The sequence below is a fragment of the Nerophis ophidion genome, linkage group LG16 (genome assembly GCF_033978795.1).
Source record: "Nerophis ophidion isolate RoL-2023_Sa linkage group LG16, RoL_Noph_v1.0, whole genome shotgun sequence".
Taxonomy (NCBI): domain Eukaryota; kingdom Metazoa; phylum Chordata; class Actinopteri; order Syngnathiformes; family Syngnathidae; genus Nerophis; species Nerophis ophidion.
The window spans coordinates 740446-753392 of NC_084626.1; the positions used below are offsets into that span (position 1 = coordinate 740446).

A 12947-nucleotide genomic window follows, 5' to 3' on the forward strand; every position below is an offset into this window, starting at 1 on the left:
GTCTGAATGAGTAGTGCAGAGTGTGAATACATTGGATAATATGTCTGAATGAGTAGTGCAGAGTGTGAATACATTGGATAATATGTCTGAATGAGTAGTGCAGAGTGTGAATACATTGGATAATATGTCTGAATGAGTAGTGCAGAGTGTGAATACATTGGATAATATGTCTGAATGAGTAGTGCAGAGTGTGAATACATTGGATAATATGTCTGAATGAGTAGTGCAGAGTGTGAATACATTGGATAATATGTCTGAATGAGTAGTGCAGAGTGTGAATACATTGGATAATATGTCTGAATGAGTAGTGCAGAGTGTGAATACATTGGATAACATGTCTGAATGAGTAGTGCAGAGTGTGAATACATTGGATAATATGTCTGAATGAGTAGTGCAGAGTGTGAATACATTGGATAACATGTCTGAATGAGTAGTGCAGAGTGTGAATACATTGGATAACATGTCTGAATGAGTAGTGCAGAGTGTGAATACATTGGATAATATGTCTGAATGAGTAGTGCAGAGTGTGAATACATTGGATAATATGTCTGAATGAGTAGTGCAGAGTGTGAATACATTGGATAATATGTCTGAATGAGTAGTGCAGAGTGTGAATACATTGGATAATATGTCTGAATGAGTAGTGCAGAGTGTGAATACATTGGATAATATGTCTGAATGAGTAGTGCAGAGTGTGAATACATTGGATAATATGTCTGAATGAGTAGTGCAGAGTGTGAATACATTGGATAATATGTCTGAATGAGTAGTGCAGAGTGTGAATACATTGGATAACATGTCTGAATGAGTAGTGCAGAGTGTGAATACATTGGATAATATGTCTGAATGAGTAGTGCAGAGTGTGAATACATTGGATAATATGTCTGAATGAGTAGTGCAGAGTGTGAATACATTGGATAATATGTCTGAATGAGTAGTGCAGAGTGTGAATACATTGGATAATATGTCTGAATGAGTAGTGCAGAGTGTGAATACATTGGATAATATGTCTGAATGAGTAGTGCAGAGTGTGAATACATTGGATAATATGTCTGAATGAGTAGTGCAGAGTGTGAATACATTGGATAATATGTCTGAATGAGTAGTGCAGAGTGTGAATACATTGGATAATATGTCTGAATGAGTAGTGCAGAGTGTGAATACATTGGATAATATGTCTGAATGAGTAGTGCAGAGTGTGAATACATTGGATAATATGTCTGAATGAGTAGTGCAGAGTGTGAATACATTGGATAATATGTCTGAATGAGTAGTGCAGAGTGTGAATACATTGGATAACATGTCTGAATGAGTAGTGCAGAGTGTGAATACATTGGATAATATGTCTGAATGAGTAGTGCAGAGTGTGAATACATTGGATAATATGTCTGAATGAGTAGTGCAGAGTGTGAATACATTGGATAATATGTCTGAATGAGTAGTGCAGAGTGTGAATACATTGGATAATATGTCTGAATGAGTAGTGCAGAGTGTGAATACATTGGATAATATGTCTGAATGAGTAGTGCAGAGTGTGAATACATTGGATAATATGTCTGAATGAGTAGTGCAGAGTGTGAATACATTGGATAATATGTCTGAATGAGTAGTGCAGAGTGTGAATACATTGGATAACATGTCTGAATGAGTAGTGCAGAGTGTGAATACATTGGATAACATGTCTGAATGAGTAGTGCAGAGTGTGAATACATTGGATAATATGTCTGAATGAGTGGTGCAGAGTGTGAATACATTGGATAATATGTCTGAATGAGTAGTGCAGAGTGTGAATACATTGGATAACATGTCTGAATGAGTAGTGCAGAGTGTGAATACATTGGATAACATGTCTGAATGAGTAGTGCAGAGTGTGAATACATTGGATAATATGTCTGAATGAGTAGTGCAGAGTGTGAATACATTGGATAACATGTCTGAATGAGTAGTGCAGAGTGTGAATACATTGGATAATATGTCTGAATGAGTAGTGCAGAGTGTGAATACATTGGATAATATGTCTGAATGAGTAGTACAGAGTGTGAATACATTGGATAATATGTCTGAATGAGTAGTGCAGAGTGTGAATACATTGGATAATATGTCTGAATGAGTAGTGCAGAGTGTGAATACATTGGATAACATGTCTGAATGAGTAGTGCAGAGTGTGAATACATTGGATAACATGTCTGAATGAGTAGTGCAGAGTGTGAATACATTGGATAATATGTCTGAATGAGTAGTGCAGAGTGTGAATACATTGGATAATATGTCTGAATCAGTAGTGCAGAGTGTGAATACATTGGATAACATGTCTGAATGAGTAGTGCAGAGTGTGAATACATTGGATAATATGTCTGAATGAGTAGTGCAGAGTGTGAATACATTGGATAATATGTCTGAATACTTTTTGAAAAACAGCCTTTAGGTCTTCGCCATGCTCATTTTTTTTTTTTTCAACTCTCATCCATTCCCTATTTGGACAGGTCGCAACTAAAGTGCAGTACTATGATAAATAACAACATATAACAATGGGATACTTTCTAATAATAATTTGGTCCAATAATATTTTAACATTAATTACCGTATCACATAAATTCCAATTAAATGACACACCACATAACTTCCTGGCAGTAAACCAGCAAAAATAGTTCTCAGGTGTCTCTCTCTTAAATTGTCACATTTTGCAGCATTTTGTTACACTTTATTAAGCATTTCTTACATATTCTTTACTTTTGCACTTCATTTTAAGAGGTTGTTTGCCTGTGATTTTAGAATGTTATATTGAATAAGTGTTTAAAAGTGAAGTTAAAGTTAAAGTACCAATGATTGTCTCACACACACACACACACACACACACACACTCACACACACACACACACACACACACACACACACACACACACACACACACACACACACGAGGTGTGGCGAAATGATTCTCTGCATTTGCCCCGTCACCCTTGATCCCCCCCTGGGAGGTGAGGGGAGCAGTGGGCATTCCATGATTGTGTTGTTTTTTCTCGGTAGCTAAGGGGATTGGTTACATTTGAAATACAAATGTTAACATTTAATATATTTTTCTCCTAGGTCGTATTTTCTAAAGGTCACAAAAAATATCAGTCATGATATTGACAAATATAAAAAACTTAGATTGTGATAGTTTTCAGCCATATCGCTTAACCCTACTAGAGTGAATCACTTTTGGAAAACTGCCAACTTGATATACCTTTTGTATTGGTACAATAAGTTGTAGCATTATTGAACACTGGTTTTAGAAGAGCAAACGCTGAGAATTTTTTTCTAGCATAGTAATATATCTCCTTGCGGTGGCAGTAGCTGTAAGATACAGTAGCTTCTGCTTCAGCAGCTGATTGGCTTTTGACTTTGTAACACAACACAACACAATGCCAGGGGACAACAATCTGTACTGACTAAAAATATCAACATCATAATACCGTATCTGTAAAGTATTAGCCCACATTTCATGCTTTGTTTGTACAGCTAGCTGGACAGTGTATGTAGTTGTGTATACAAATGTGTGTGTGTGTGTGTGTGTGTGTGTGTGTGTATATACACACCAATTAGCACTTAAACAAGCACTCACAAACAAAATACTTTTTACTCTTCAGCCAATGACACATCTGTAGCATCTTGCTTTTTTTTAGTTATCCATGTGTTGCTTCGGTAAACACTACACATTAAAGACAAGATTTTAAAGTCTTTTTGTTTCTCCGATACTTCCAGGTCTTTATTCCAGAATTCCCCGAGTCAGAAAAACGAAGTGTTCAATTTGGTAATCCAGGATGTGGGAGGCATCGGCCAAATCCTGGACTACATGTACACCTCCCACCTGGACATCAACCAGGACAACGTGCAGGCGCTCCTGGACATCGCTCAGTGTTTGCAAGTCCCTAACGTCCAAAGCATGTGTAACACCTTCCTCAAGCCGGTGGAAATGCCCTCCTTCTCTCTGCCTGGTATGCTGACTTCAGAACACGACTGCCTCCTGGGGAGCAGCCTGCCCAATGATGTCCACCTCCATTGTCCCTCTGAAGTACCCAGGCCCGGCTTCATGGAGCAAGCCAGAAGAATGGCTGTTTCTGTGCCTAACAGCTGCAACCAGGCAGCTGTAGAAAAGCAGTTAGTCCATGGATATAAGCTCCGCAACTTCTACAGTAAGCAGTACTTCAAACAGATTCAGGCCTCAAGTCAGAGCCCGGGCCCTTCGGTTGTGGTGGAGGAGTCCCAGTGTCATCTCGGGGTCAGCCAGGGAGAAAATCACTCAAACACAGTCCAGCCCAACAATTCTTCCTTGGCCCTTGACAAGAGCCAAGAACCCGTCTCTGCACTGACACCCTCCGATAGCTTAAACGCTGAGCATGCAGACTCCCTGCTCAATAAGCCAATGCGTCCAAAGAAGACCGTGTACCTAAAAAAATACAACTACTTACGCGCTCAGAAGGCCTTGGAGGAAATGTTGGCAGAACCCGTCTGCGAGCCCATCCTTAGCTGCTCCAAAGAGGTCCAGATTGAAGCTGAAGATATTGTCGCTGAGCGGGAAGACACAACTAAGACCCCATCAGATGCTGAAATACCCAGACCTTCGCCGGAGAACCAGGAGGACGTGCCGAGTGTGGCGCAGCAAACGCTACATAAATATTGCTGCAACCTTTGTGGGAAGATCTTTAAACACCCCAGCAACCTGGAGATGCACAAACGATCACATACAGGTAAACTGTGGCCAATCACCCGTGTCACTAGCGCCTTCATTCTCAACACGCTGCTTTTGCTTGGCTCCAGGCGAGAAGCCATTCGAGTGTAACGTCTGTGGAAGGAACTTCTCCCAGGTAGGACCCCATCAGCTCATGTGCATTGCTGTTTGTAAGACCGGCTTCTCTGCTCCCAGGCTGGAAACTTACAGACACACCTGCGACGACATTCTGGAGAGAAACCTTATATCTGTGAGTTATGTGGCAAAAGGTAAATATCTCAGGGATTTGAATATCTTCACGCTTTTGGAAAGGTCCTCTTTTTTTAGAATGGAAGAAAGATTTTCAAAAAAGAGAGAAGTCCAAAATCAAATCAATTTTTTGCCCTCAATTCTTTCAAATATGCAGATAGGATTAGTAGAATACATTTGAGAATGATTTCTAAGCAACAAATGGACATTTTTGTTTTTGGATGAATTGTATATTCTTTCCCTAGCTTCACTGCGTCTGGTGACGTCCACCGTCACAAGGTGGTCCACACAGGAGAGAAACCCCACCTGTGTGACATATGTGGTCGAGGTGAGCCATCTCTCCAAACACAAGATGCATCTTTAAACATCACAGAACAAAGTCCCACTTCTTTCTTCTTTCACTCATGTTTTGCTGTATTTTAGCCATAATGTTTGTTGCATGATTTTCTCTAAGAGGCTTTTTAGAATGTTCAATTTCAATTCTTTCACAGCTTTTTGATGTATACACTTGCAGTTTTTAAACAATACCCGAAAGCCAAACAGGGCATCAAAAAGTCTGGTACTTCAAGGCACGTGTCCAATGAGACATTTGGCCAAACAGTGCTTTAATATGCAATAATCGACTAATAGTCAATGCTCTGATAGTTGTCTTTTTATCGCCATTCGGAGGCTTACAAAAGTGGCTATTAATTGTGCATCAACGTCAAACTATGCACATCATTCACTCATATGACCCAATCCAAACAACCTTCCCTAGTCAAGGTAAAGGAACAAATATTTAACCAACACAAAAATTCAACAAACGTGGTCACACATAACCCATCCTGCTCATTGAACTTTCCATTCAGCATAACAAATCCAAACTACACCCTTTTGAATCCTTTACAAGGGATGATGCAAAACACTCCACACCTATCCGTGTTTGCCGCATTTTAGCTGCTTAAAATTTCAGATTGATTACCAAACTTTAAGGAGCTTGTCACAAAAGTATTTTCACATACTCTTAACAACAATTATAAAAATGTTTATATATCCATTATATTATAATGATATTTTCTGTATTTGTATTTTTTTTTTTACGTACATAGTTATTTAGCATGTAGTCTGCTTTCGGACAATCTTTTTAAACCCAATACGGCCCCCCAGTAAAAAAAAGTTTGTAGCTTTAATTGAGGGCATAAAAAAATATTTTTTTAACTTTTTTGCTCAAATCTCTCAATCAACTTGAGTCCTCAACAAAAATACCAAACATGTATTTTTTGGTAAATGTCAAGCAGTTGATCAAATTGTCAGTTTTCAATGTGTCTAGATTTGCAGAATGACAATAACAATGACAAGGACTTATTTGAAACCAGTGACATTAAATGATGAAAATGCCTTCCAAAGAGTCCAACTAAAAAAAGAACATTACATGTTTGATATTTTATGTATTCGGACTTGAGTTTAAAAAAATTGAGCTGAAGTAAAAAAAACAATTTGTAGAAATGTTTTGAAGTCCTGCACAAAACTCAAAGGCAACTAACTTATGATGAGTTTAGTCTTTTTTGACTCATAAATGTTGTTACAATGTTGGATACTTGTGTCAAACAATGCCAACGCCTCCTTTTGGCGTTAGTTTTTGATGCCTTCTTTGCAGCTGGCTCAGTCGTGATGTCATTGTGAGCTGGATTGACATATTTAGACAAGCCTTCCTTGGGGTGGTCTACATAACATGTCATGGTGCTTCTTTGCTCAAAATGCTGCATAGATGATGTTTTACACATCTTCAACTCACTTTCTGAGTCTCTTCAGGATGCACCCGTCTGTGGGCGTGCTTATTTACGTGCCTCCACTTGGACAGCGTCTTCTCACCGTCTGTCATGTTGTAGTTTTTAGTGATTCCAGTTTAAGTTTAAACTATACATTACTTTGTATTAGGAATGGCAACAGCCAAAGATCTATGTCCATGTACGAGCCAGTCTGCCCCACAACGAGAGCTTAGAGAAAAAGAAGGAAGGTGTAACCGTGTCGGACTATAATGGCGGAGTTGTGCAAAGATCTTTGGGTAATATTGAGATCTCCGCTGACAACACCTTTGGAAGGCCAGATTGTTTGATAAATATCTACATGTTTTCCTTTCACATTTTCAAGACTCGGGCAGATCCCAAAAACACAAACAGGTAAGAAAAGTTGGTTTTGCATAATAGGTCATCTTAAGGAAAAGCAATGAGGAAACAAAAAATGGTAACATAAAGTCATATTTTCCAGTCATCGTGGCATGAAATGACATTAATGCGGTTAAAAACAACTTTGAATTGAACTGAAAGTGTGCAGCGGCTGTACTTCCTGAATATTGTCAATCTAGAAGTTTATGAAGTTTATCTTCAACCTTGTCAGGAAAAATATAGCATTGCCCAACTTCAGGAAATATATAGAATTAGTTGACGTTTTCAAAAGATAAATTGATACATTTGCTTTCATTTGCAATCTGGAAACTCCTCCACGTAAAAACAGTTGAAAATATGACTGCGGAGCAATATTTACTCTAGTTTTATAGAAAATATGACTGCGGAGCAATATTTACTCTAGTTTTATAGAAAATATGACTGCGGAGCAATATTTACTCTAGTTTTATAGAAAATATGACTGCGGAGCAATACTTACTCTAGTTTTATAGAAAATATGACTGCGGAGCAATACTTACTCTAGTTTTATAGAAAATATGACTGCGGAGCAATATTTACTCTAGTTTTATAGAAAATATGACTGCGGAGCAATATTTACTCTAGTTTTATAGAAAATATGACTGCGGAGCAATATTTACTCTAGTTTTATAGAAAATATGACTGCAGAGCAATATTTACTCTAGTTTTGTAGAAAATATGACTGCGGAGCAATATTTACTCTAGTTTTATAGAAAATATGACTGCGGAGCAATATTTACTCTAGTTTTATAGAAAATATGACTGCGGAGCAATATTTACTCTAGTTTTGTAGAAAATATGACTGCGGAGCAATATTTACTCTAGTTTTATAGAAAATATGACTGCGGAGCAATATTTACTCTAGTTTTATAGAAAATATGACTGCGGAGCAATATTTACTCTAGTTTTATAGAAAATATGACTGCGGAGCAATATTTACTCTAGTTTTGTAGAAAATATGACTGCGGAGCAATATTTACTCTAGTTTTATAGAAAATATGACTGCGGAGCAATATTTACTCTAGTTTTATAGAAAATATGACTGCGGAGCAATATTTACTCTAGTTTTATAGAAAATACGACTGCGGAGCAATATTTACTCTAGTTTTATAGAAAATATGACTGCGGAGCAATATTTACTCTAGTTTTGTAGAAAATATGACTGCAGAGCAATATTTACTCTAGTTTTATAGAAAATATGACTGCGGAGCAATATTTACTCTAGTTTTGTAGAAAATATGACTGCGGAGCAATATTTACTCTAGTTTTATAGAAAATATGACTGCGGAGCAATATTTACTCTAGTTTTGTAGAAAATATGACTGCGGAGCAATATTTACTCTAGTTTTATAGAAAATATGACTGCGGAGCAATACTTACTCTAGTTTTATAGAAAATATGACTGCGGAGCAATATTTACTCAAGTTTTATAGAAAATATGACTGCGGAGCAATATTTACTCTAGTTTTATAGAAAATATGACTGCGGAGCAATATTTACTCTAGTTTTATAGAAAATATGACTGCAGAGCAATATTTACTCTAGTTTTATAGAAAATATGACTGCGGAGCAATATTTACTCTAGTTTTATAGAAAATATGACTGCGGAGCAATATTTACTCTAGTTTTATAGAAAATATGACTGCGGAGCAATATTTACTCTAGTTTTATAGAAAATATGACTGCGGAGCAATATTTACTCTAGTTTTATAGAAAATATGACTGCGGAGCAATATTTACTCTAGTTTTATAGAAAATATGACTGCGGAGCAATATTTACTCTAGTTTTATAGAAAATATGAAAATATTTACTCGTTTTACACCAAAGCAATACCAGGAAGTGTTTTATATGTATAGGAGATCATCTCATTGAAAAACTTTTGTGTTCTGCTTGGAGGGGAAATGACAAGTTTACTAAATGTCCTTTAGGGTTTAACAACTTGAGCAACCTGAAAGAACACAAGAGGACCCACGCCACAGACAAGATGTTCACCTGTGACCAGTGTGGAAAATCCTTCAACACGCACAGGAAACTCCTGAAGCACAAAGCCTGCCACGCTGGGGAGAAACCACACAGCTGTCCCACATGCGGTAGGCGCGCGTCGTCTTTGAAAAGCCAGGCCTTCATTCACCACGCCGTATCTCACACCTGCGCAGGGAAGTGCTTCATCGGCTCCGGGGACCTGCAGCGTCACATCCGCTCCCACACTGGAGAGAAACCATACCTCTGCACCTCTTGTGGTAAAAGCTTCACCCGTTCCGCCATGTTGAGGAAACACAGCAACATGCACTGCAAGGGTGCGCCCGCTGATGGCGCCGTCACCTCGGACCAGACCGGTAGTGCAGACGTAGGCACGCCCCTTAGCAAAAGTGTGTGTCTGAACAATGTCACCACAAGTGAGCAGACTTTTCCCGCATCGATGCCTCCCACAGGACCTGAGAAGCCTTCGACACCTACTCCTCCACCTTTGGACATCCAGCTGAGCCCGGCTTCAAACTCCCTTCCAGAACTGCGCACCCTGGTCCCCCATCACCTGCTCTCATCCTCCCACCAGGAAAGGGTGCCTGCTTCGGATCCCATGAAGCTGCCCAAAGCCCATCTATCCCCAGAGGTGGTGTATGGGCCCTATGGGGAAAACATTGGGAGAGGACTGGTGGGCAAGGCCTACCAGGACAGTCCCTGTGCCACCTTGACTCGCTCCAACAGTGAAGGCAACTTTACATCCAGCGTAACTCTGTGGGGCCTTGCCATGAAGACTTTGCAGAACGAGAACGACATGGATCAATAACACTTCTGTCAGTCCCCTAGGGCGGGGGTCGGCAACTCACAATGTTGAAAGAGCCATATTGGACCCAAAATACGAAAGACAAATCTGTCTGGAGCTGCAAAAAATAGAAAGCCTTATATAAGTGTTAACATGATGTCAGTGTCTATATTAGCCGACTAGCAAAACGACCGTGACGCAAATCTTTGTTGATAGAAATGTTGAAATGTAATATTTATTCTACACATTTGAAATCATTAGTAAAATGGAGGCTTCTCACCGGGTGAGATAACTCCTGGAAATGTCTGTCTTAAAGGAAAACTGCAGGCGGGCTTCTAATGGCTTTACTACAATCTCTGCAAGCTGGCTAACATTTGCTGTGGTCTGGAACAACATGGCACACAATTTGTCATGAAACATGCAAATATAAATGAAATAGACAAAGGTCACAAGTAAAGGAAATGAATGAGCTGAAATGTAGCTACAAATGAGGCAATGTGTTCAAACCCTGTTTCCATTTGAGTTGGGAAATTGTGTTAGATGTAAATATAAACAGAATACATCCATTTTCTACCGCTTTCTCCCTTACGGGGTCGCGGGGGGCGCTGGCGCCTATCTCAGCTACAATCGGGCGGAAGGCGGGGTACACCCTGGACAAGTCGCCACCTCATCGCAGTAAACAGAATACAATGATTTGCAAATCATTTTCAACTCATATTCAATTGAATATGCTACAAAGACAACATATTTAATGTTCCAACTCATAAACTTTTTTTTTTTTGCAAATAATAACTTAGAATTTCATGGCTGCAACACGTGCCAAAGTAGTTGGGAAAGGGCATGTTCACCACTGTGCGACATCACCTTTTCTTTTAACAACACTCAATATACGTTTGGGAACTGAGGAAACTAATTGTTGAAGCTTTGAAAGTGGAATTCTTTCCCATTCTTGCTTGATGTAGAGCTTCAAGGCCTACTGAAATGAGATTTTCTCATTCAAACGGGGATAGCAGGTCCGTTCTGTGTCATACTTGATCATTTCGCGATATTGCCATATTTTTGCTGAAAGGATTTAGTAGAGAACATCCACGATAAAGTTCGCCACTTTTGGTATTTCCTGAAAAAGCCTTGCCTTTACCGGAAGTCGCAGACGATGACGTCACATGTTGATGTCTCCTCACATATTCACATTGTTTTTAATGGGAGCCTCCAACAAAAACAGTTATTCGGACCGAGAAAACGACAATTTCCCCATTAATTTGAGCGAGGATGAAAGATTCGGGTTTGAGGATATTGATAGCGACGGACTAGGAAAAACGTGATAGCTTTGGGACATATTCCGATGTTTTTAAACACGTTTACTAGAATAATTCTGGGAAATCCCTTATATTTCTATTGTGTTGCTAGTGTTTTAGTGAGTTTAATAGTACCTGATAGTCGGAGGGGTGTGTTGACGCCGATGTCTCACGGGTGTTGACGGCAGCTGTACGGACGACACAAGCTCAGCTGATATCCGCTAAGTGGCGACTTTTTCTCAGCTTTTCTCCGGTAAGAAGCGACTTTTTAACCACAATTTTCTCACCGAAACTTGCTGGTTGACATTCTGTCTTGATCCATGTCTGCTTGACCGCTCTGATCCATAGTAAAGTTTCAGCTCCGGGAATTTTAAACAAGGAATCACAGTGTGTTTGTGTGGCTAAAGGCTAAAGCTTCCCAACTCCATCTTTCTACTTTGACTTCTCCAATATTAATTGAACAAATTGCAAAATATTCAGCAACACAGATGTCCAAAATACTGTGTAATTATGCCGTTAAAGCAGACCACTTTTAGCTGTGTGTGTGTGCAGCGCTCACACTTCCTAAAAACCGGTGACATCCTGCGTACACGTCATCATTACACGACGTTTCCAAGACAAAACCCCCGGGAAATTTAAAATTGTAATTTAGTAAACTAAAAAGGCCGTATTGGCATGTGTTGCAATGTTAATATTTCATCATTGATATATAAAGTATCAGACTGCGTGGTGGCTAGTAGTGGCTTTCAGTAGGCCTTTCAGTCCTTCAACAGTCCGGGGTCTCCGCTGTCGTATTTTACGCTTCATAATGCGCCACACATTTTCCATGGGAGACAGGTCTGGACTGCAGGCGGGCCAGAAAGTACCTGCACTCTTTTTTTAGGAAGCCACGCTGTTGTAACACGTGCTGAATGGGGCTTGGCATTGTCTTGCTGAAATAAACAGGGGCGTCCATGAAAAAGACGGTGCTTAGATGGCAGCATATGTTGTTCCAAAAGCTGTATGTACCTTTCAGCATTAATGGTGCCTTCACATATGTGTAAGTTAGTCATGTCTTGTTCACTAATACACCCCCATACCATCACACATGTGTAAGTTACCCATGTCTTGTTCACTAATACACCCCCATACCATCACACATGTGTAAGTTACCCATGTCTTGTTCACTAATACACCCCCATACCATCACACATGTGTAAGTTACCCATGCCTTGGGCACTAATGCACCCCCATACCATCACACATGCAGGCTTTTCAAATTTGCGTGGATAACAGTCTGGATGGTTTGCTTCCCCTTTGGTCTGGATGACACCATGTCGAATATTTCCAAAAACAATTTGAAATGTGGACTCGTCAGACCACAGAACACTTTTCCACTTTGCATCAGTCCATCTTAGATTATCTCGGGCCCAGAGAAGCCGGCGGCGTTTCTGGATGTTGTTGATAAATGGCTTTTGCTTTGCATAGTAGAGCTTTAACTTGCACTTAACAGATGTAGCGACAAACTGTATTTAGTGACAGTGGTTTTCTGAAGTGTTCCTGAGCCCATGTGGTGATATCCTTTAGAGATTGATGTGGGTTTTTGATACAGTGCCGTCTGAGGGATGGAAGGTCACGGTCATTCAATGTTGGTTTCCGGCCATGCCGCTTACGTGGAGTGATTTCTCCAGATTCTCTGAACCTTTTGATGATATTATGGAGCGTAGATGTTGAAATCCCTACATTTCTTGCAATGTCACTTTGA

The 12947-nt window shown here is 39.6% G+C and overlaps 1 protein-coding gene across 2 annotated transcripts in view; it reads left to right on the forward strand.

Moving 5' to 3' along the window:
• zbtb49 (zinc finger and BTB domain containing 49) overlaps nt 1-12164 on the forward strand; it is a 36196-nt gene extending 24032 nt beyond the window's left edge. For both annotated transcript variants that reach the window (XM_061922519.1, XM_061922520.1), the window contains exons 3-8: nt 3745-4730; nt 4801-4847; nt 4907-4980; nt 5206-5288; nt 9073-9234; nt 9301-12164. In XM_061922519.1, the coding sequence (XP_061778503.1) occupies nt 3745-4730; nt 4801-4847; nt 4907-4980; nt 5206-5288; nt 9073-9234; nt 9301-9932 (1984 nt within the window). In that variant the 3' untranslated portion in view covers nt 9933-12164. The remainder of the gene's footprint in view (nt 1-3744; nt 4731-4800; nt 4848-4906; nt 4981-5205; nt 5289-9072; nt 9235-9300) is intronic.
• The last annotated feature ends 783 nt before the right edge of the window (nt 12165-12947 follow it).